The sequence below is a fragment of the Crocodylus siamensis genome, chromosome 1 (assembly GCF_052110815.1).
Source record: "Crocodylus siamensis isolate JL-2025a chromosome 1, ASM5211081v1, whole genome shotgun sequence".
In the NCBI taxonomy this organism is placed as follows: Eukaryota; Metazoa; Chordata; order Crocodylia; family Crocodylidae; genus Crocodylus; species Crocodylus siamensis.
Genome location: NC_143395.1, coordinates 171,774,046 through 171,798,515, shown reverse-complemented (window position 1 = coordinate 171,798,515; position 24,470 = coordinate 171,774,046). Strand labels below are relative to the sequence as shown.

General features: G+C 41.5%; 1 protein-coding gene across 2 annotated transcripts in view; it reads left to right on the top strand.

The window, feature by feature from the left end:
* The first annotated feature begins 429 nt into the window (after positions 1 to 429).
* KCTD3 (potassium channel tetramerization domain containing 3) overlaps positions 430 to 24,470 on the top strand; it is a 49,384-nt gene continuing 25,343 nt past the window's right edge. The window contains exons 1-9 of one of the 2 annotated variants that reach the window (XM_090048945.1): positions 430 to 781; positions 6,327 to 6,380; positions 8,586 to 8,631; positions 10,462 to 10,535; positions 11,376 to 11,434; positions 11,670 to 11,750; positions 12,538 to 12,678; positions 14,881 to 14,971; positions 18,269 to 18,459. In XM_090048945.1, coding sequence (XP_089905071.1) covers positions 708 to 781; positions 6,327 to 6,380; positions 8,586 to 8,631; positions 10,462 to 10,535; positions 11,376 to 11,434; positions 11,670 to 11,750; positions 12,538 to 12,678; positions 14,881 to 14,971; positions 18,269 to 18,459 — 811 coding nt within the window. In that variant the 5' untranslated portion in view covers positions 430 to 707. The remainder of the gene's footprint in view (positions 782 to 6,326; positions 6,381 to 8,585; positions 8,632 to 10,461; positions 10,536 to 11,375; positions 11,435 to 11,669; positions 11,751 to 12,537; positions 12,679 to 14,880; positions 14,972 to 18,268; positions 18,460 to 24,470) is intronic. The other variant, XM_090048936.1, reaches the window with a different exon arrangement.

The following is a 24,470-nucleotide window of genomic DNA, read 5'->3' as shown; positions in this document are numbered from 1 at the left end:
TACCACTGGTGGTACGCATACCACAGATGGGGAACCGCTGGCCTAGAGGCAAAAGGAATCAGAACTTGTGGCAGAGGCGACCTCTTTTCTTAGACCAACTAGACACTTGAGGGTAAAAAATTGGATTGAATACATTTAAATTTAGAAGTTAAATGTTTAACTATTTAAATTTAAAAAACAAAAGAATTTTTTTCTTGCCCATATCTAGTTGGTCTAACAAAAATGGATCCCGTTTGCTACGAGCTCCAATTCCTAGCTTTGAGCACTTTTACTGGTATGGATCCGCATAGGTGAAATTGTCTTATAAATACGGTAAATAAATGCCGAATAAATACGGTAATTCCTGTGCACCTGGCAGCACTGGGGGCGGGGCGCGGCCTTTGGGAAGCGGCCTTCGCGCGCTTCTCAGCCCCGCCCCTCCCTGCCACCCCTAGATAGTCTCGCGAAGCGCACGGCCTATTTTGCTCCGCGTGGCGCGCCGTCCTCCAGGTGCCGCGCGTTGCCATGGCACTTTCCGCCCGGCTGCGGCCGAGGAGAGTAGCGGCGGCGGCGCGGCCTTTCCCGGCCTGAGCCCAGGGGCCGCTGCTCGCCTGGTCCCGGCCCCTCCCGCGCCCGCTGGCCTCTCCCGCCGCCCCGCCGTCCCCGCTGCCGCTGCCTCCTGAGGCGGCGGGCGCGGCCCCGGCGGCGGCGGGCGCGGCCTGGGGAAGATGGCGGGGAACGGCGGCGGCTTGGCGGGCGCCGGCAGCGGGGAGATCATCCAGCTTAACGTGGGGGGCACACGGTGAGCGGTGGGGGGAGGGGGAAGTGGCGGTTACCTGGGCCGGACGCGACCACGGGCAGGCATGGGGGGTGGCTCGAGAACCTCACCCAGAGTAGAGGGTGCTTGCAGCCCCCGCCCTCCCCCTTCGTAGAATGGTTCCGCCCACTTGGCTGCGTGAGGTTCGGTGGGAGGAAGGGGGGGTCGAGGCCGGGCGCGACCACTGAGAGGAAGCAAGGGGGGGGGGGTCTAGAACCTGACCCTGAACAGAGGGTGCTGTGGCTTCCGCCCCCCCCCCCCCCCCCCAGGATGGTTCTACCTGCTTGGCTGAATGGGGGGATCCCCTGACTGGTAGCAGGGGGGTGGGGGTGTACACTCTGGGGGGTGGGGACTTTCTACCCTGGCTCTGTGGGGTGTGAGGCAGAGGTGGGGTGCATGTCTCTAGTGCTGCGGTGTTCAGCCTTTTTCAGGCCGGAGGCTCCCCCCCTGGAAGAGTTGGGTTTGCAGGCTTTGCCAGTAGAAAAATATAACGGCAGCTTGCCATCAACCTGTTGCAAAGCAGTCATGAAGCCCCCAGCTCTGGGTTGCTGCAGTGTAGGGCTGGCTACAGGTCCTGCTCTGCCTCAGATCCTGAGGCCAGCTGCAGGATGCCCTCCAAAGGTTTTGGAAACATCTGAAGCCCCAGATGGGGCTGGAGGATGGCTGCCAGTAGTAAGACCACTTATGGTTCTGGACTGACTCAGATTTGGAATTTGGCTTGGAATACACACCTGGCTGGGGTAGAAATGTGGGGGCTGCCTCAGGCTGGGAGTTGGACTAGAGCAGTGGCTGTCAGCCCATGGGTCATGAGCCAAAAGTTGGTTGCAAGAATATCTGAAAGGGTTGTGAACAAACTAAAAATGAGTTCTCCTTTAAAGGAGAAAAATGTGGGAAATGGTGGGTTTTCCCTTGCAGGGTGGCAGAGCACCAGGTGACACACTGGGGAGCTGAGGACAGCAGGTTGGGAGTGAGGAGCACTGGGTCAGGACTGGCCCCTTGATGTTTACAAATGGGTCCTGGCACAAAAAAGGTTGAGAACCACTGGGCTAGATAACCTCTGATGGTCCTTTCCAGCCCTGCTTCTTATGACTGTTGTGGTATTGTGAATTGTGTTTGCAGCCCTCAGGGTTACAATGTTGCATGTTGCTCCACCATGCCATCAAGAGGGTCTCCAGGCAGCCTGCTGGAGAGTTGCTGATCAAACCTGTGAAACGGAACAGGGAAGCAAGAATAGTCTCTGCAGCATTATTGCTTTTGATGCCAGTTACCCCCATGGCTGTGCACAGTAAACAGCTATGCTGTAAATGTTGTCTGACTTCTGATTTCCCAGCACAGCAGAGGATTGTTTATGAAAATGAATCTCTACTCTGTAAGATATCAGAGGGAGCCTGACAATTCTGACAGTTGAATAGGAAAAACTGAGGCTCTTGGGGGTATCGTAGTATAGTGGAGGAGGGCTGGAAGGGACCCTCTGAGGTCATCTGGTCCAACCCCCTGCCCAAGGCAGGATTATCTGTATTCAAACGTCATAAACAAATCCATAAACTAAACTCTTCTAACCTCTTTGTGACCACCAACCCTGACAAGATACAAGACATAACACCTCAGCTTGCCACAGGTGAAGCAGGGGAACCATGGCTGCCAGTGTCCTGCTTCTATAAAGCGTTGTTAATAAATACTCGAGGGATCCTAGGAAGAGGGCTATGCCATCCTGCTACAGAGGAAGGCACCCCCCCCCAAAAAAAAAAAAAAACACAACCAAAAAAAAACCAACCCACCCTCTCCCTGCAGTCTGTACCAATCTGACCCTGAGGTACAATTCCCTCCTGACCCCAAATATGGCAATTGGTGGACCTGCTTGAGATGTATGTATTTAGCTGAATGTTTCTGCTACAATGAGGCAAAGATTTTTTAGGGTGTTATCTTTTATTGGAGCAACTGTGTAGCTGGGATGGAGTTAGACAAGCTTTCAAATGCAAAACATTCTTCGTCAAGGATTGGAGGGAGGTCCAGTAAAAGATACCACTCTAAAAAATCCTTGTCTCATAATTTCTAGACTGTTACAGCTGCATCACTCTTCTGTTAATGTGAAATAAGCAGTGAAATAATCACTTAGTGTAGGGGTTTTCAACTGTTTTTAACAAGTGTACCTCTTCTGGTGGCGGCACCTGAATGTGGAGGGGCCTCACATGGCAACTGCTGCCGCCGCCGCCGCCACCACCCCACCCTGCTTTCCCATGGCAGGTTGCATGTGTGGCTCTGAGGGCTGCTGACAGGTGGCGCACAATTGGCCAGGTGCAAGGCCCATCAGTGGCCCATGGAGCCGCCAGCCAGGTGGTGCCCATGCCGCCCACAGAGGGGTGCTGCTGCTCTCATCCCACCCTCTTGGCCCTGCTCCTGGGAAGTAGCGGGGTGGCGGTCGCCACATGTGAGCCCCTCTGCGGATGGACATGGGGTGAGGGGGGTGCTGCTGCCCTCATCCCCTCTTCCCCCGCTCCATCCCTGCCCACCCACATGTACTCCTGATCACCTTTCCAAGTACCCCTAGGGATACATAGCTTCAGAGACTACTCAGTTGGTGTAATACAGGATATCACATCTACTCAAAGAACCTTGCCTGCCTAGTCCTTAGACCAACAGGGCTACAACTAAAACCCAGGCTACTTCAAGTCACGTGTGGAACTCCTGTACTTTATGTACACTGTCAGAACAAGAGAGTGAGTGTGCAGGCATGTAGCATATCTACACTGGTTTATATTCCTCTTATGTTGGTGTAAATGTGAAATGTTGGGTACATGCCATCATAATACTCCACTCTCAGTTCACTCTACTCTAGGGGAAAAGTTACCCTTTGGAAAGTTAGGACTAACTCTGTAGTTATGTGAGTTAGGCTGGGCCAGAGATGAGGGGTCCACAGCTATAATCGATTTCATCAGCTCTTGCTGATTTAATCCAAGATTAGCTTTTTGCTCAATGCAAGAAAAAGGCTGCTATTGACTCCTTGTTATGTTGTGGTAAGGTGTTGTTATGTTACTGTGACTGGAGGGCAGCTACCCAAGATGAATTAGTCCGATCTCTGCTCTAGACATTGATGTAAATGACACCAGTGTATGTGTTGCATGTCTGTACACTGATTCTTCATCAAACACCCTGGAGCCTAGGATAAGTTGTTTTCACATGGTTGATTGTTCTTTTCCTTTCTGTGCGGTTAATATATCTGGGCCTGTTGAGCCATGTTGATCAACTATCTGTAATATACCCTGTACTTAGGGCATTAGCTCATTTTATATCTCCCATTTGCAAATGTGATCTGTTGCTATACAAAGCTGATAGTCGGTTCAAACTTTTATATTTCCAGTTTTCATTATCTTTGTGATTTCTTAAAAACAGAAATTGTTTTTTATAAATACAGTGATACTTTAAGAAGTATAGCTCTGAGGGAGACAGCGAGAACTACCCTGATGAACTGAACAATTGGATATATGTTGGTGTGTATATAATCTATACTAGGAAGCCTTACCTCTGAGTCCCAGGATTGAAAGTGCTGAATAGTGTTATGGGGGTGGTGTATGTTTCCCCCACCCTTTTTTTGGAACAGCGCAGTAGTAAATTATTACCAGTGTTGTATTCAAATTAACTCTAACCCTACTAGTTTTAGGATACTTAGGTAATGCACAATAAATTGTGCTATACCCCAGCAATGACTTCCTCTAATTTTATAACTTTATTACTAATTTCTGGCCTACTACTGTTTCTAAGTGCTAGTTTCTGGCTGACATGATTTTCTTGCTTGTATTTAATCCTCAGGAATTAAACAGTTTTTTCTTGCAATTTTTTTCCTTTTAATTCTTTTAGCTGCTCATACTAGGTACTTTTAAGTTAGGCTCCTTTTTAAGGCTTTAATTTTTTTTAATGTCTTTAAGAACTAAACTATTGTTGGTTATGTGTATGAATATAGATTTAGGAATTTATCATAAGCTTCCATATTTGAACATTAGCATCTGATGGAGTAGACTCTTGCCTATGAACGCATATGCCTGTCTGAATGAGTTAGCATTTCTTATTCTGAATCTTTGATTTATATCTAGTTGCGGTTGCCTGGATATCTTTTTAAGGGGAAAATATATTAGTTCCTATATATAATAAAATAAGTTATGCTTTAGTAAATCTCCAGTAAAAAAGTTAAAGCAGAAAATCTCCTTAAACTTTCTGTAGCAAATTGCTTTGGTTCTTATTTTGGCAGGAAGGAAAAAAATCTTGCCTTGCATGTCATTCATGCTCAGAATGCCAATGCTGTAGATTTCTTTGTTCTGAACAGATTTGGCTTTGTCATTTTTGTATCCAATTGCTGACCAACTGAAGGCAATCTTCATTGTATGTAGTACAGAAGAGTATTGTGTGTAATTGTTGTGCTTTCTCCTTTTTACGGAAGGAGAAAGTAATGGTTTCTTCAGTAAATAGGAAATACAGGCATTGAAAATATGAATTGGGGCCAGATGCTAAATACATAAATGCATGTTCTTTTATGGAAGAAATATTGAAATGCATCTATTATAATAAGTGTTTATGGAGCATTCATACTTTATTCTTGAATTTCTTCTTAGCTGCTCCCCTTTCAAAATACTTTGTATCAATGAAGTTCTCTTTAAGATTCCCCAATACTGAAAACATTTAGAAAAGTGGTGTTCAACCTTTCTGGCGTATGGATGAGTGGGGTGCAGCCAGTCTATAGGCTGGATCTGGCCTGTGATCCAGGTCTGGGGCTACGCGCTGGCCCAAACCAGCATGTGGGACCATGCCATCCAGTATGGTGTGTGTGTGTGGGGGGGAGGCAGTGTTAATTGTTCCCAGGGCCATGGCAATTAATATGGCTACCTCTCCCTGCCACCACATCTCCAAACTCATGGTGATCTCCATGGGCTAGATCTGACCTGCAGACTGTACTTTGAGCACCACTGATTTAGAAGATTTGTAACTTGTATTCCGAGATGCATTTCAGCTACTTCATTTCCTGTTTTTCTACCTACCCTATGATTAATAATCAGAATGTTACTCTTTTGGTATCATCTAACCTGCTCATCTTGACTCAAGATCTACATGTATTGCTATCCTAATTTTCCTTCTGTTTATTGCATAAATTATTAATGGTTATCATTGAGCCCTACATTGGAGTACCACAGATCAGCCTTCTTGCATAAAATTATTCAGATACATGAATTAGAAGGCACTAGATTGGAAGATATTTGAAATAGTTATTTCCATTGTGTTTGTATAGCACTATGAATAAGTTACTGATCTGGAGCTTAGGAATGCTAATATGTTTCAAATAGTAACTAAGGAATAATAATAGGATTCTTTCACGCGTATCTTTTGGATTTCGCAGACAATAAGGAATTCTCTCAGGATTCAAGTTTCTGTGATTATTTCTGTAGCACTTCTTTCTAAACCATCTTGAAAAACCAAAAACGCCACCTTGATATGCTGTATGTATTGATATATGATCCTTTACTTCTGATTTTTGGCTTTATAGGTTCAGCACTTCAAGACAAACACTAACATGGATTCCAGACTCCTTTTTTTCCAGGTATTTCAACTTTTCGTTTATATTTTTAAGTATTTTAGCTAACCTTTTTAGAGAGCTTTTCTTGTCACAAACACTTGTGGAAGTTTGATTACAAAAAAAAATGCATAATAATTCCCTCTCCTTCCTTCGCTCCATTAATCAGCAGAAGAAATGGTGAGCTTGAAGGAAACTTCATCCTTCTGTGACTGACTTGCTTGGTGGGGAAGGAGCTGAGTTCAGCCAGCATTAGATCTGTATCTTAACTTCCCGGTTGTTGTTGCAGGATCTCCTTTCATAATTAGAATTGGAAGAGACTTGCTTGCATGAGCTTGGTCCACACAATTTTTTTTCTCTATAGTAATTTTTCATCTACTTAGTGTATAAACAGATTTTATATAAAAGAATGGCTTTCACTCAGAAGCCACTTATAGAACTATTTGGACAAAATCAGAGCACAAAAGTTTTAAAACATAGTGCAAAACTAGATCATATTAATCCCTATGAACCTGTGTTCTGTCTCTGAGTGATTTGAGAGGAAAGATTAAACAGCTCACAAAATCAGTTTCTTCCTAACCCCCAGTGATCAATGATTAGTTTTCACTTAAATATGAAGGTTTATTTGCTTTCATAAACATAGTTTTACCCTGTCTAATAGTATGGTGGATTATGCATTGTTATAAACTCCTTTTGGTTTCATATCTGTCTTTTTTTTTTTTTTTAATTTCATTTAAATGTCTGATTATTCCTATAATGTAAGAATTGTAAATGTTGTTTTTTTTTTAATTTGCTTTTTGTTGTTCAACCCCCTATCACGCCTTTTGTCTTCTTCCCAACTCTCCTAATCTCTTTTCATAAGAAGGTGTTTTCATGCCTGTAAGGTTTATCTTTCACTGTCCTCTGAGAGCATTCTTCAGGGACAAGTAGCAGCGGCACAAGGTATGCTGCTGCTACTTGTCTCCGGGGACACAAATGTCCATGCTCACCTGGATGTGACCATTGGGAGCAAATCTCAGAAGAGGCAGCATGCGTAGATGTGCTCCTGAATAGGCTTGCTGGGCAATATTTTTACTATGCAGTAAGCCTACTTTGAATGAGTAGCACGTGTAGAAGCAGCCACTGTTAGGCACTGAGATGCCCTCAATGCACTAAATAAGTTTCAACTAATTTTTCTGAAAGTAAGGATTTTTGTTTCTTAAGGAAGCTTTCCTTTATCCCCAGACTTTCTCCTGATTTTTTTTGTAAAGAAGATAGGTGTACTTGTTTCCCTACAGAATAGCAGTTGATTTTTGGGATATTGTAAAACAGCCCGGATACTGCATTGCTTGTACTATTTAGAGCCGCTCTCGCTTAGTGTTGTTAACAGTATTTATTTTTGATGGAATTGGTGCACATTGTTTGGGACTACATTTAGAATATCTAAATAGCAGCAGTTGTGAGTAAATCAACATTTACATATTTTTGTCTCCATATTTGAAAATGTCCCTAGTGTCTGCCAAATAGCACACATACTCCAAAAAGTACACTTCTCATTGGGTTGCTTTTTCTTTAAATGTCCTGTAGAATATAAGCTATAAATAATTTCACTGACATGTAACCTATCAGTTCTTTATAATCTCTTTGCCCCAACTTAATACCCTGTTTTCAGTTCCTGATAAGTGACATTGTTACCTCCTATAGATGGAGATTTGGCTTGCGGTTGAATTTTCTTAATTCTGTCCTTTTCTTTGCATCTCTACTTCTGGCTGCATCTGCTGTAGTGCTAGTGTCTTCAGGTGAAACGTAAGAGGAGGGTTAGTGAAGGCTATTGGTAACAATACCTGTTGTAGTACTCTGAAATAATAGAGTAAATGGAGTTCCAGGGAAATGACCAGTTCTCTGTGCCTTCCCTTCATACAGCTTAGCAGGAATTTCTCTTAATACTCTGCGCTAAAGAGTCACGCAAATCTTTTTTTTACCTTTGCTACATGAACACAGTTTTGTACATTAAACGCTCATGCTCTGTTGCAAAGTATCTGAAATTTTTTTTTTATTTTCATCCTTCCTGAGCTTGTTAAACTTCTAGGTGGTGAGTCCATGAAGTCTCCACAATCTTGATGCATGCACAGTTATTGGGTAACTTTTGATGAAAAATTGAACAGGTTCTTCAGTCTGGAGAGAAATATTCTCATCCTATAACATGCTTTATAGACTACATTTTAACTAAAATAACTTTTTAATTCTTTCTAGTTTGCTGAGTGGAAGAATTTCAACGCTTAAAGATGAAACTGGTGCTGTGAGTAATGCCATGGATAAATGATGAATGCTTGTTTCCAAATCTGTATTATACCAAAGGTTACCTATATTACTCTTTGGTTCTAATATTGTAGACTATTAGGTCAACTACACAGATATAGTAAACCTAGCAGATTAGACATCTTAAGGAATTAATATATTTTTATTAGATGATCAGATATTAATCTTGAATAGTTAACTTTTTTTCTAGGTTTCCTAAAGCCTTGTAAAATAGTGTGCAACTATTCTGGTATTATATATTGGCCATGTTTATGCCAGCATCGCTTCCACTTCTACCACACACAGGTTCAGAAAAGTCAGTTGTTAAGTTAAAAGCTAATGGTAAAAGCAGTCGGAACTTGTGGTAGAGGTGATGACTTTTATTAGACCAACTGGATTTTTGCAAAAAACAATTTTTAATTGCATGCTTTTGGGCACAAACACCCTTCATTAGGCACTGGAGAAAAGACTGTATAAATTTTCCTGGGTAGAAATGAAAGTTCATATTTTGTAGGAGAGTTGAAGGTGTGGTAAAATCTCCTGTTTGGAAAAGTTCATTTTATATGCAGAGTAGGCTCAGAAAAGTTGGAATAATCTGTTTACCTTAAAGTTGTTTGGTAAGCAGAATCTATTTGTATTTCCTTCTGGTTATGGTGTTTCATATTTCACAGAGGAGTAAATAGATAGAAAGCTCCTCTGGGCAGGCATTTCTTATCTGGTAAGATGCCTCTGAGGTCTGTGGTGAGGCTCTGTGATGGTGATGCAAATTACTACTCCTGCCTTTGTTCGAGGTCTCAGGTTTCTCAAAGGTGGAGTTATTCGGGAGTCAGTGAGACTTAGGAGCTAGCACCTATAATATGCTTTTCAGTTTATTTTATCCATCATGAAGGGACCTCACAGTGAACTTCTGGAAAAGGGTGTGTGGTAACAAACTTGTTCATCAGAAAGTCAAGGAGACGAACAACACTTTGGAATGTCTGTCTTATGGTTTTATATTATTACTTATCACAATAGTATCTGGGTATAGACAGATGTAACAATGTTTTCAATATCAAATTGTACTGATATAAGCTATAGGCTGTAACTTTTATGTCTGTGTGCTCCTGTTTCAATACAAGGGTAGCCCTTGCAACTTTAACCCAGTTTTATTCATTGTTCATTCTCTTTTAAAAAGGTACATGGGATCAAGTTTATATTTGTGATTTAAGAGATTGCTATAAGTACCTCTGTAGAAAGTTGGTAGGGATGAAACTGCTCAGGGGGCGGTGTGTGTGGTGGTAATGGCTTTTATATGTTTTTGTGCGCATGCTTAAACATCCTGGACTAAACCTTGTGATTGAATGCCTTGTACACTAACTCCCACTCAATGGGTGCTTCTACACATGAAATTAATGCGAAGCAATCAACTCTGCAGCAGTTCGAGCCAGAGTAAACTGCTTTTGGGTGCAGTGTCCACGTGCACCTGGGACAGCAGCAATTTGAGCCAGGGTGAAGCAGGCCCCTGGCTGACTGGGTCCAATTTACACCTGTGGTCAGATATGTTTCAGTGCATTTAAATTACTCTGCTGTAATTACTTGGAAACAGTACTATCTTATGGTGGAGTTAATTAGTTTAGTGCACCCTAATACTGGTGTATCTGTAGACAGTGATGCTTTACTGCAGAGCTAATTAGTCTGCTCTGCAGTAGTGCATGTGTAGATACACCCCCTGTAGATGAATTTGAGACTGCAAAGGGTGTATCCTCTCCTTTCAGACAGAAGTATAGTCTTGTTAGTGGAGCTAGTATTTTAAAGCATACTTTAATACATTAAAAATTCTCTTTATTTGTAGATATTTATTGATAGAGATCCAGCAGCATTTGCACCCATTTTAAATTTTCTTCGTACAAAGGAGCTAGACTTGCGGTAAGAGATTCTTCTTCTTTGAGAGAGTTTCCAAAATATAGTTTGCAAGTGTGGAAATTTTACATGATAGGACTTTTTCTAATTCTATGGATATATTAAGCATTCTATCACATGACTAGTAAATTGGGCACTAGACCCTAAAGCAACTACTCTTGCTTGGTCACTGGTACGAAGTATAGGACTGAAAGTTGTATTTTATAGTTGGTTATAATGTCAGTTTTGTAACATGTGTTACATTTCTCAGTCAAATTTCTGCAGGCTTTTCTGTAATGCTAACTTCAATTTAGTGATCTTAACGTAGAGTTTTAAAAAAAAAAACTACTTTATTTCAAACAATGGGCTATTTCAATTCTAGGGTGGAAATACTTCTGGGGTACTTGTAGATGTGGAGGGGGAAAAAAAAGACACTGTACTTTAAACTCAACGCATTCCCACACTGAGCCCCAGCATGCTCAGAAGAGGCAGTGCATTACAGATGTCAGGGAGCTGGGTTGAAGTAAAGATTGGGCACTTTAGTGGGGCTTTTTTGGCACTTTATCTAATAGCTGATTGTCACTAAAAGTGCCAATAAGCCTTGCTGAAAGACCCGATCTTTACAGACGCTGCAGAGCTGGGTTGAAGTAATGTGCTGCTGCTTCCGGTAAAGCACATTTTTAACATCTGCAAGCAGCCTTAGTATTTAAATTGAGGTTTTTCAGTAGGTTTAGATCTGAAGCTTTATTTTAACCAAAAACTTCCTGAGAGAGAAACCCTAGTTTTAAAAAAAAATCTAATGTTTCCTCTTTTAAAAGGAAAATACATATTTTCAAGACATTGTTTTCCTCTTTCTTTCACCTCCAGGGGAGTAAGTATTAATGTTCTCAGACATGAAGCTGAATTTTATGGAATCACTCCTTTAGGTAAATGTTTTTATGTGATTTCTAATACTTGGCATTGCCATAATAATACTCTTCTTATGATTTTAAAACTTTGAACATCTCTAAGCCAGAATGATTAACAAATTTGTCTATAGAGAAATTGTGGTATTTCAAGTATTTGCTGTTGTATTGTAAAGATTGATTTTAAAAACAAGGTTTAAAAGTCCTAAAGATTCATTTAAAGGTTTTTATGTTTGATGCTATTTTTTTTTCTTAGTAAGAAGATTGCTCTTATGTGAAGAGCTAGAACGTTCATCATGTGGCAGTGTCCTTTTTCATGGCTACCTACCTCCTCCTGGTACTTCTCTGTTTTTTTACTGGATTTATAGTGTCATTTCAGTATATGGAATGTTATATTTGATAGCCTTGTAGGGTTGTTGGCTTGAAAAGTTGTCAGCAGAACCGTTAGTCTATGGGCAAACAGACTATATTGTTTGGGAAAGTCTTTAATGTGAAGCTGGTAAACAGTACACTTTGGTGCAACATGGTATACATCTCTTCACAGTTGAGTATTTGCTCATTTGCTTTCATTGCCTGTATGTACCACCAGAGACTATACGTGATATAGCTGTGGGAAAAAATACTGGATGAACGCACAAGAAAGTGGAATGGAGAATGAAATTCACTTACGATTTCTTTTCCTAGTGGGGATGGAAGAGGACTACTTCCTGCCATGGGAGCTGCTTATCTCCATAAGTTGAGTTGATTTTCAAAGCAGATTTATTTTAAATACTTGCACAAATCTGCAAAACTTAACAAAACTGGAGAAAAGTTAAATCCAAGAGCATGGCACTGTTTTGAACAGTAAAGTGTGGGTCTTAAATACTATGTAAAGTGCAAGAACTGTATGGTTTCTGACACTTGTCAGCAAAGGGCTATTTCAAGCCATTGCCAGAAAAGGATTTGGTTATTAATGTAGAAGGGATGAAGCTATGATTTCTAGAATTATTTTATGAACTTAAAAAAAAAAACCCTTTTTCTTTTTAAATTTTAGAAATAACATGCATGGATGAAGTTCCTGAAATATTACAAGAAGAAAAAGTGCGAGCGCTTTTTTTTGAAAGCTGTCCTTTCCTTTTTTGTAGGCATACCCTCTCGTAAAATTAACAATACTGCTGGGCCATCTACTGATGTCAGAACAGAACAAAATGGCTCTGAAGCTGAAGGCCGAGGGGGTAGTGTCCAACCCACGCTTGTTGGTACTAGAGAAGGTACAGTCAGGCTAGGTAAGAAATGTCTTGCTCTGTTGCATTCCCTCCTCCTTACCTCCACAAATGAAATGTATTGAAAATGTGGCTTGCAATAGGAAATCAAAATCAAAGTCCTTATGTATCTGGAGATATAGCCTGATATCTATGGGGAAAAGTAAATGTTAAGGTTATAATGTCATGCATTCAAAAGTAGGTTAAGTAGAATGAATTTGCTCCACTTGCATATATTTGTTGTGTTGGTCTTACGTGACATCACGTGAATCTGATAGAGCTGGCTCTTTTGGGTTTTAATCTAATGCCTGAAGCGTCAAAGAACATTCTCTCTCTTGAAATTCCTTGCATTATTCATGGTCCATTTTGTACACTGAATGTAATTGGTCCTGTGAAACAAGTAGAACTTGATTGTATAACTAAATGTTCTTTTACTGTCTTTTTGCTTTCTCACATGCATCTTGTCCATAACCCTTGCTTTAGCCACCAATTCCAGGGAAAGCCATGTGGCTCAGTGATAGTAAGTTTTTTCCAGCTACCTTGCTTAAAGGGGCTTAATTGTTTCGTTTAGCCTGAAAGAAACATTTAGCGCACACATCAGCTTTAGGTCTGTGATTTATAGCTCAAACTGTGGTCATCTTAAATTTGTTCCCCCCACACTATTGTGTTAGGAAAAGCAGAAGCAGAGGGGCAGGCAGCCTGCCTTCTACCTTCTTCACCTCCCGCTTGCACTCCTTGGTGATTGCACCCCTGGCTCTGCCCCAGCTCTAGACCATGCTGCCACAATCCCAAGCTCTTATCTTGGGCCCTGGAGCAGCTCCCTACCCAGCTGCATGCCCTGCCAGTGCTGCTTGGGCCAATCTCCATGGAAACCCTTGCCCCATGCAGCCACCACTACTGGGGTCTCCATGGAAACTGGTCACAGCAATATGGGCAGGGGTTGCTGGGAAATGGAGTCTGGCTGCTGGCCTTTTGCTCATCCCTGGTCTACTTTGAAGTAAAACTCATGTGTAGATGCACCCTGTTTAAACTATACTTAAGACAATCCATTCTTTACATAATATCTTGTTTTGCAGTTTCCCATTTAATTGTTTTTTAAAAGTTTACTAAGAACAGTTTCATGCCCTTTTTTGTCATCTCTCAAAGATCAGTTACCCTGTATCCCCAACAGTGTTGTCTGCCTGAGTGCCCTGTGCGCCTCTGTTCTCTCATGTTCATTATCTCCTGCCACACAAGGTTTTTATGCCAGGTGTTGTCAGCTGGGTATACATGTACCACTGAGGGTACTTGAGAAGCCCCTAGAGGGTATGCATGGGCAGGCAAGGACAGAGTGCTGCCATGTACCATCCCATGCTGCCACGCAGGCCCCACCCACCTGGCCAGACATGGGTGGGGCAGGGGAAGGTTGCATGCAGCGGCTACCACTGCTCCACATTTGGCCACGTGCCACCCTGCTTCCTCCCTAGCCACCCTGCTTCCAGCCACCGGGGGTACACTGATCCAGAAACGTTGATAACTCCTGTTCTATGCCATCCCTTGGTTGTACTGTGTCACACCCACAGCCTGCTCAGGAGTTATCTTTGTCTGTTTCACTGAGAAGTGCATTGATCCTATGAGGTATCTTCAGATTTCTAAACTGTCTTCTGTGGAAAAAACACAAAGTATCCCCCCTACTATATATCAAACAAAAGAGCAAGTGGAGGTATTCTGGGGTCTTGCATCTTTTATAATTAAAACTAGCTCCATCTGGAATTGCTTCTTAAAATGCTGTATTAGAGAAAATGATTTAATCCACTTACGTAAATGTGCATAGCTTAGCCTCAGATACTGTGTTGATTTGATGTAAATTAAAAGCTACTTACAAGAAATTAGACTTCTTACATTCCTGTTGTTTAAACATAAATTATGCTATTTGAGATATTTTGGACAAACCAGTTGTTAGCTGACATTGTTTAATTTTGTTAAAAAACATAATAGCTTTTCATATCAGAATCTGTAGTTGAATAGATCCCTAATAATGACAGTGTTTAAGGGGCAGTGTCAGTCGCACACACCCTCTCAGAAGGCAGATAATTCTATAAAACTCTGTTTTTGGAAATCCTAGTTTGAGAATACAGTTCAATTTTTGGTTGTTATTCTGAAGTCTCGCTCTCTCTTTCTCTCTGCCTAAGTTTGGTTAAAGAATGATGCTGTAACTGGGAATTTTTTTTCCTTATTACTTTCTAGGATTTCCTGTGGATCCACGGAAGGTTCTAATAGTAGCTGGCCACCATAACTGGATTGTGGCTGCCTATGCCCATTTTGCAGTTTGCTATAGGTATGGCTTTGTAGTTTTCTGTGGGTTAGATTCCTCCTTTTTATATAGGTGTTCTAATTATTATATTGTCCTGAATCCAAGATGACTACAAGTTTAAGGTGACCCCCCCTCCCCAATAATTTAGACTCTATACATGGGAAGTCATAAATTCATTCTTTTCTATGTACAGAATCTGATTAGTGGAGAGTCATCTTAAATTTGTTCCCCCCACTCTGGCAGGAAAAGCAGCAGCAGGGGGCTAGGCAGTCTGTCCTTTGCCTTGTCCATCTGCCCCTGCATCACCTTGCACCCTTGGTGATTGCAGCCCGTGGTACCTGCCCCCAGGCCACTTGCCCCTGCCCTGGAGCTGGAGCCATAGCAACTCGGCTGCCGCTGTATGGTCTTTCTTGTGTGTCTCCATCCTGTATCATGTGGTCTCCCCCAGGTTTGCTGCCCTGCTTCCCCAGTACTTCATTGTCTCCTCCAGAATTGGGCTGGAGCCAGAGCTGCAGCAGCCACCTGTGCTGTGCTGTACTCAGATCCAGTACCAGGTTTATTTTCCCCCATGTTGATTGTGGGAGGGGGCAAAACCTGGCATGGATTCAAATAAATATGGTACATGATTTACAGAATCCTATGCTGTTAGTTTCTTTCAAATCTTAACCTGTTCCATTTTTAAATATGAAAATGCCTAGTCCAATGGTAATATTTGCAGGGACCTTTTGGGGGATCTTATAACTAACTATGCTACTGCACCTCATTTCCACTGTCATTGCAAAATTTCTTGCTGTTATGGTAATAGGGATATGTTTAAAAGTCAACTTAAATTGTGTAAATTTAAACTTGTATTTTAACTGCAACTACAGTAGAAAGTTACAGAATTCAGTAGTAGTCTCCATTGTTTGATTTGTATAGTGGACTAACTGCTCTATTTAAAGCAAGGATTATTTAAATTACTTTGGAAGATTCGTTTTAAATATTCCTCTTCCCTATGCATTTAAAATCTGAAAAATGTGAGTGTTTTTGGAAATTTGTGCAGAATACAGCATTGCAGTATTCCTAAGAATGTATGCATCTGTACAGTGAAATCCACTGCTCTTGCTTGCTTTTGCTTATTTGTAAGAGGGCTGCTAATCTGTCTTGTACTTCAGTTCTCTAGTTTAGTGGAGTTGTGTTGAAATAAAAATGTGCTACTGTACTTAAGCATTACCAAGTGAAACAGTTATTGTGTTTAAACCCACCCCCCAGCTAATTTCGGTTCAGTATTAAACTCATCTGATTTGCATGGTGCAAGCCACAATTACCTATTGTTCCCTCTTTTCAGTGCTTCACCTTTTGTTGTTGTTGTTGTTCATTGTATGGCAGTTCTCATAAATGAAAGCTCCTTTTCCTGCACAGTAACCTGGATAAACAGTTTTACCATTTTGAACTAGGTCATCAGTATTCCTTTTACTTTTTAAGTAGAGCATCACAATTTTAAGCGTGCTCTAATAACAGGACATGTTCAAAATGTAAATCTGAAGCCGTCCTTTCTTCATTCGTATCGTGCATCAGTTTCCAGTGTCAGTTTAGACTCTTTTCTTTAAATTAATTTGGAAGGAATTGGGAAGCATGATCTGTGCTTGTTCCCTCTTTCTTGACCCCTGAAATGTTCATACCTACTTATCATTTGGTTTATCTTGTTCCTGCGTAGATTAAGACCAAGAGTCTTTGTGGTAATTTTGGGGCATCTGGAAGGTGGGAGGTAGCATAACATTTTAATTTTAAAATGACTGTACATATATGCACTACTAGTGTACTTGTGTGGTATCTGTGCAGAAAAATAACATCCGTGCATCATAGCCAGATGGTCTCTCGAGGTGGCATAGCCTCAGGAGAATGTGAAAGGTAGAGATGGAATGGTTGGAAAACATGGTTAAAATCATGAAGTGGCAGTTTGCAGTAGATTTAGTCTCTGAGGTTAATGCAGTGAAAAAATATTTTAAAACTTTCTTTGCATTTTTATTGTAAGATGGATCCGAACACTTGAAAGGTATGTTATAATCTCCTTTAATGAATTAACACTTTAAATGTTTAATGAAGAAAGTTTTCTAAAGACTTTAAAAGATCTGCTCTGCTGCTTAGCAATATGTATGCAATATTTCATCTTTTTAATTAATCAGTTGCAGAAGAATTAAAAACTGTTTTCTAAATGATAAGTTTAAAATATAATTTAAGTATTTGACATTGGTGATACTCAGCCTTTTCACATGCAGTCTTACAGAAAATATAGCAATTCAGTAATAGTTTTTTCTCCTAAACTTATAAAAGTGCTGTTCACCCCCACACAACCAGTACAACATGCTGCATTACATCTCAGCCACACTGGCTGCCTGCAGGCTCATCTAATCTGTCCCCCAAGCTGATTTCCCATAGAATTTTGATTCCAACTCTTGGCCATCCTTATCTTCAAGGCATTCTGGCCTGAGCCCAAGATGTATGAAAAGCTGCCTCAAGCTCCAGGTAAAAGACTGATTGACAACTTAAGTGTTCTGCCACAGATGGAACTCTTTTCTGCTCATCTGTGCAAAAGATGACAGGTTCTTGGGGTCGGTCCATAACTGGAATGAACTTTTTTTCTGGGGACCATGAGCCATTATAGTGTCACCTCCACTCGAAGTGGAAGGCACATTTCTTTGATATTTTTCTAACCATACAGAAACATGTATATTTAAAAAAAAGAAAAAAAAAAGGCCAATGCTATAACATCTCAAAACAAAACTACTCTGGCTTCTCTCCTGTGGGGAGAGTGAGAGAACAAATACCTGACAAACATTAGTCCTGTTGCTTAAGGTCCCACTGGAAAACACTCAAGTAATATGGTGATGAATGCAATGTAAGACCTGAAATAGATTAGAATATTTTCAGGAGTCCTGCTTTTGTAACTCTGATATTCACTCATTTGAACAAAGAGGTACATGAGTAAATAGAAAAAAAATCTCTGAGAAAACAGTGGTTCATAAAATGTTCTGTTCTCAGCAGTGAGGTAAAAGCCAGAATTAAGTTATAAGTTTATAAGTTTGTGAAAAAGTATGCTTGGTGAATTCAGTGTTTTTCTTTTTTTTAAAATAGGATACTCTTTTGGCTTAAACCACTATAATAGAGCTTCAGGTTGTGAATGAGAACTACTAGGCTAAAATTTGCTGTGGATAAATTTCAGCAAAACCACATCTTTTTACCTCCTTCTCAGTATGGATTGCTTTATTGTATTGTGCTGTATTGTATCGGAAAGCAAATTGTGTTAATGTGCCTCTCTGTTCTTCTTTTCTTTCATTTCAGAATCAAAGAGTCCTCAGGATGGCAACAGGTTTTCACAAGTCCATACCTGGATTGGACTATAGAACGAGTAGCTCTGAATGCGAAAGTGGTTGGTGGTCCTCATGGGGACAAAGATAAGATGGTTGCTGTTGCCTCAGAAAGTAGCATTATCTTGTGGAGCATTCAGGATGGTGGTAGTGGTAGTGAAATTGGTGGGTTATTGTTTGGGTTCTTTTGGGTTTTTTTAATGACATCTTACTACTAATGCTTTCTGACCCAGAAATATGTATTCTGATTGCTTTACCAAAACTTTTTTTTTTAATACCTTTTGTATAAATATATGTTGTGAACGCATGCAATCTATTATCATTCTTATGGTTCCCCTTCTGCTCATCATCTTGAGCTGGACTACCTTCCTTCTCAGTGGGTGCTTCTATACATGTGCTTTACTGCTGAGTAGACTAATTAACTCTGCAGTAAAGTGTTCACCGTCTTCTACATGTGCATTGATATTAGGATGCAGTAAACTAATTGACTCCACACTAAGGTAGTACTGTCAGCGACAGTACTGTCTTACAGTGGAGTCGCTTACTGTGCAGAAACACGTGTGAATGGTGACCAGGCAGGGTCCAGAATCCTGCCTGACTCCTAACCATGTGACTCCACAAGGTCAGCACCCTGATGCCCCAGCCAAGCCCTTCCACCACCTTGATGCTGCCAGAGCCCAGGGCTGAGCGCCCCCCCCGCCCCCCCCCCCCCCCCCCAATGCCTCCTGCGAACTTGGCTGTGCTGTGCCCCAGCTCGAATTGCTGCTGTCCCAGATGCATTTGTAGATGCTACACCTGGGAGCAGTTTACTCCAGCTTGAGCTGCTGTGGCGTTTATCGTGTCACATAAATTGCATGTGTAGATGCACCACTGAGTAAAAGATAACGCAGTCTAGAATTTCTCATCCCTTTTATTGGGCAGAGCCTGATAGCTACCATTTATGTTAAAGTGTTATTAGTGGCTTATTTTAATTGGAGAGGGCATATTGAGATGTGTGGACATTTGATTTCCTGGAGATAATTAGCGACAGCACACTTTGCACCCCAGCTACTTGTCCCTTGGGAATGCCCATGCCATGCGTGCTTTGGTGCATTGCAAGTTACTCTGGCGGCAGTTGGAGAGCCTGGGGTCAGCACTGTGCTAGCCCCAGTAGCCTTACCTGGGGGCCTCCTGGGGCTACAGCTGCAGCAGTTCTGTTGCACAGAGCCTGGCTGGCAGCAGAATGCAGCTCTGAGTAGCTCAGCTCTGCTTTTCAGCAGCGCTCGCTGCCCAACCATGCATTGTGCCGATTTTTATTTTTTTTCTCACTTGGTGTGTGTGTTGTTTTTGGACCTCTGCATATACAGGGTTAAAAAAAACCCATGGGAGAGGGGTTGGAAACCTGGCACAGTGCATGCTTGGGCAGTGCGCTCCTGCAGCACAGAGAACACCAGACTACAGTATGTGGCACTGCAGATGTGTTTGTGACGCCACATACTGCACAGTCATGCACGTCTGGACTCTCACAGTGTGTTTTGGAGTTTAACTCAGTCTGTTGGATTCCATTTTTTAGGACTACATCAAGTGTATTAACAGAAAACTTTGAAATGAAGGACTAAACGTACTGCCAAATTGTCAACTCGGTTTTTCTTTTTTTTCTTTTCTTTTTTTTTTGTACTTGTGTAGGTCACACTTTAGATGTTTCTTCTCTACTCCCCATGTCTCCTTTTCTAATTTTTATAATATTTTGCAGTTTTTTAATGAAATGTGGGAGTTGACACTTGCCACAAGTGGTCACTATTTTGAACACAAATATTAATTTAATATAGGCATGTAGCACCCGGACCCAAACAGTTCAGCACCAAAGGGTGTATGGTATTAGAGGTCACAAATAAATATCAAAGACCTTTTGAGGGAAGCAAAAATTCCAATACAAATCTGATTGATAGCTTGTCTTGCGTATTAAAATATATAACAGCTTAATGACATGAGCAGCGGGCTCTTCTGGGATAGTTAAGGGAACGGTAATAGGGAATTTTCCTCAGTTCCCAGACTAGTATTTAAGTTAATGCAACAATGATAGTGACAGTCTGTTTCCTCTAGCCCCAAAGTACTGTCACCAGGGATTTGATTTAGTAAGCTTACTATGAAGAATAATTGTAATCTTTTCGCATAGACATTTCTCTGAAATTGTCTGCAAAATTTGTTCTTTGTCTATAGCCACTTTCTTTTCTATATTTTTTTAACCCACACAAACTTAATGATGTAGTATGAGCTAATGTGATTAAAATGAAGTTAAGCAATGTGATCTAAAAATATTTCCAAGTTTTTCAGCCTGTATGGGCTTTATTATAGACATAGAAAATTTGGAATGCATGATTTGGAGTAAATGAGTGATTATTTTTCTGACCTGCAGTATTCATTAATATCTGTAGGATACTCAGAAATGTTGTTTCTCAACATCCACGAGATATATTAAAATGTATTTTACAGGTGGGGAAACCGAGTCATGGGCAAACTAGCTTGCCAAACGTTGCTCAGCAAGTCTGGCATCATGGAGAATGGGGAATTGCTTTTTTTTTTTTTATTAGGAATTTTAGTCCATTTCAGATAGAAAATAAAAAGTTATTAGGAATCTTATCTACGGTTCTTAAAGGTTCCTTGTTTTTTAAAGACTGTGAGAAGAGAATTCATGTAATGTCAGTTGCCAAACTGCCATTACAAGAAACATATTTCTTAAATGTGTGAGACAGCACTTTTGCAGAATTCTACACATTAAAATATTTTAAAAATGCTTTCCTAGATTTTTTTTCTCATAAGTGAAATGAATATTTTATTAGCTATTCCATTTATATGGAGCTGCCTTTTAAAAAATTATAAAACTCTTAAACCAGAGAGAGAGAGAGAACCTAAGTTAATTTTTATAAATATAGCTTTAACTGCCATAATAGTTCAGCAGTCCTGTTGCTACTTAAGTCAATACATGTATTTTAGATGATTTAGTTGTTAAATTTTCTCTTTTTAAAGTGAAATTAAAGAAAATGTGGAAGTTAATTATTGGAATATGAGAAGTCCTTATTGTGGGGGAAAAAAAGTCTGACCAGCTAGTAAATTGTACGTTTGTCCAGATTATGAATCAAGTGTAGCACACTTGCTTTTAAACTGCATTGTAAATCAAATGTGTGCATCTCTTTTTTTTAATTCAGTGAAATTAAGAAATCTAGTAAGATAGAATTAAAGTATTTTTAATACTACAGCCTGTTCCTCATGTAGAGACAAATGTTTTCAGCCCTGCCTTGGGATAGGGAGGTAGTACTCTGCTCATGTCCTGTAAAAGAAACAATTTGTTCTTACAAATGCTCTTCGGTAGCTGACAACACCATCCATAGAAAATTGGAAGGCCTGGCATCTCCATGATAGAGCTCTCCCAGAGGCTGTACTCCTTTCAATATTACTTACATAAGACACCACTGCTGGATTGCTGCTATAAGCAGTATTTTACTGAGAAAGCCCCTTAAGACAGGAACCTGTCATTACTTATACCATTGTCTTCCCTGTGGATGACCGTCAAGATTGTTGAGCCTAAGCAGGAGTGACACTTTAAATTCCTTCAGACCATTCAAGCTGTCTTCCTTGATTTCCCTGAACCTCGTCTTTCTCTGGAGTAATCAATTCTAGTTGTTTCTCTGTTTTTATTATTGCCTCTCTTTATGTGCCTTATACTACTTGCATCAGAGATGATTGTATTATGCCCTGAAAATAATTTGCCATCATAATTAAAGCATTAGCATGTAAAAAAGATTCTTGACTGCCATCAGGGAGCATTGTGGACCATTATCCTTTTACTTAGAAGAAAGGGCATCTTATGTATGTCATTTGAATGCATCTAACTAAAGTTTGGGGATTTCCAGTTTCTAAAAGCTTTTTCAAGGGGCTTTTGGTGAACTGAGAGAAGGCATTTGGGTATATACTGCTACATTATTTATTAAAATTAGGGGTGCACCAATAAAGATTTTCTTGGTCAATACCAATAGCTAACTATTAACCAGCAGTATCGGCCAATACCAATCCAATAGGTGGTTTATAGGAATGCAGCCAGGCAGCTGGGAGAGCAGAGTCTTGCAGGTAAGTCTGTAGGGAGGAAGGGACGTGGAGGAAGGCAGACTGAGGCCCCATGGTGAGGCAAGGAGTGGGAGTGGGGTAGGTGCTTGCCAGTCAGGACGGTGAATGCAAGTCTGGGGCAGGGAGCGGGATGGAGCTATGTGCGGTTCGTCCAAAGAGGTGGGGTGGGTGAGCGGATCCCCATTGCTGTGTGCATCCCGGATTTGTGCACAGGGCAAGGGCAGGCTGCTCACTGCAGACTCGGGGATGGGGGTTGCGCTGGCCTCTTCCAGCGAGAGGGGCTGGGCAGGGGTGGGGCAGGCTCAGTGCTGGGAGGGGTGGATATAGGGAGGCTCCAGGGAATTTTGGCTATAGCTCCCCAAGGCCCCCCAGCACCACTGCTACCCACCCTGTGCAGCTGAGCCTGACCCAAGTGCAGTCCTGGCCTAGCCCCCATGCTGGGAAGAGGCTGTTGCAGCCCCTGGCCCAGAGCCTGCAACAGGCAGCGTGCACATGCCCCCCATACTTCTCCCACGGGTGTGCTCAGTGGCAGGAAGCCACCCCTCCTGCATCCTGGAGGTGAGCTGTCCACAGCTCTATTCTGCTCCCGGTCCCAGGGTTGCATTCACCGTCTTGTCTAGGCAGCCTCCGCCCCAGTCCTTCCCTCCTTCACCATGGGGGTCTCAATCTAACTCTCGTGCCCCTTCCTTTCTGCAAACCTAATGACAGGAGGCTGTTTTCCAGGCTGCTGGGTTGCATTTTTGGCCGCATGCATGCTGCGGCTATGCACATGCACATTGCATTTATCAATGACATTTATTGGCTACACCAGCCAAAAAAAGTTGATGGCAGATGATGTTAATTTTTCTTTTATCAGTGCCAATCTGATAAGCTGCCAATATATTGATGCATCTCTAATTAAAATATTTAAGAGGCTATCCAGGATGCCTATGAAACTTACTGTCATTATTAATACAATAGGAGATCAGCATATTAAGAAATGAATTACTTGGTATTCTATATAACCTCATGAGGCTATAAGCTCTTTAAGAAGAAGAGGTTAGTTTATGCTTGGAAATCAACAACATTTAGGATGTGGGTTACTTTAATTCGATTAATACAGGTGGCAAGCATCTTACCAGGCAATTCCAAGAGTGCATACTTGGAAGACTGAAAATTCTGTGTTCAGTTGTGGCTTACAAAATGACTTAATGTTGTAGTAAGCTTCTCAAACTTGTCACAGTCTGAGTCCTCAGGTGCAACTAAAAACCCTGTCTTCGGTAGGTAAGGACTGGTGGTGAGCAGCATTAAATCTTTGGGTTCTGGGGCCACATTGAAATAATGGTGTTAATGCTACCACCACATAGCTCTGGCAACTGTGACAAAGGGCCTGTGAGGCTCGATCTGTCCCACAGATGTATGTGGTCCAGCTCACAAGAAACTCCTCAAGGCTGGTTGACTCACCTGCATAGGTCAGATCTGGTCCCCAGGTTGGATTTTTGGCACCCCTAACTTGGGGGTGCAGATAAGAGAGAGAGAGGCTGTGTGTTGTTCCTGAAGTAATTTTGCAGCTGTTTTAAATATTGGTTGCTGAACTTTGCCATAATGTTTATGTTAGTGGAGATCTCGGTGTAAAGTGATCATTGGGTTTCTCGTGTGTGTTTAGTTGCTGTTGTTTTAGAAGTAAACTTGTAGGCAGTTTTCTGTAGCACAAGATAAAATGTACCCATAAATGTTCTTTATGAGTAGAAAAGTCAGATTTCAAGTGTTTCCGGATATATTTGTTATAAGAGAGGTTCTGTGATGTTTTGTAAAGGGTATCCTTTAGTAGTTTAGTTAGAAATGTATGTATAATAGGTAGGGACATACCGGCTTTGTGATGGAAGTGGACTCCATGGTGGCTCCTCTGATGTTACAGGCTCCCTCCCTCCCTCACTGCTGATTGACAGAGGGGCCCTGCCACTTGATCCTGAAAACTGCAGTTTTTGCCTCCCTGCCAATTTTTTTATTTATTTTTTATTTAAGAGCAAGCAGTAGGGTCCATCCGCCAGTCACTGGGGGGGCAGGAGAACCTGCAAGATCAAAGGAGCCACCTT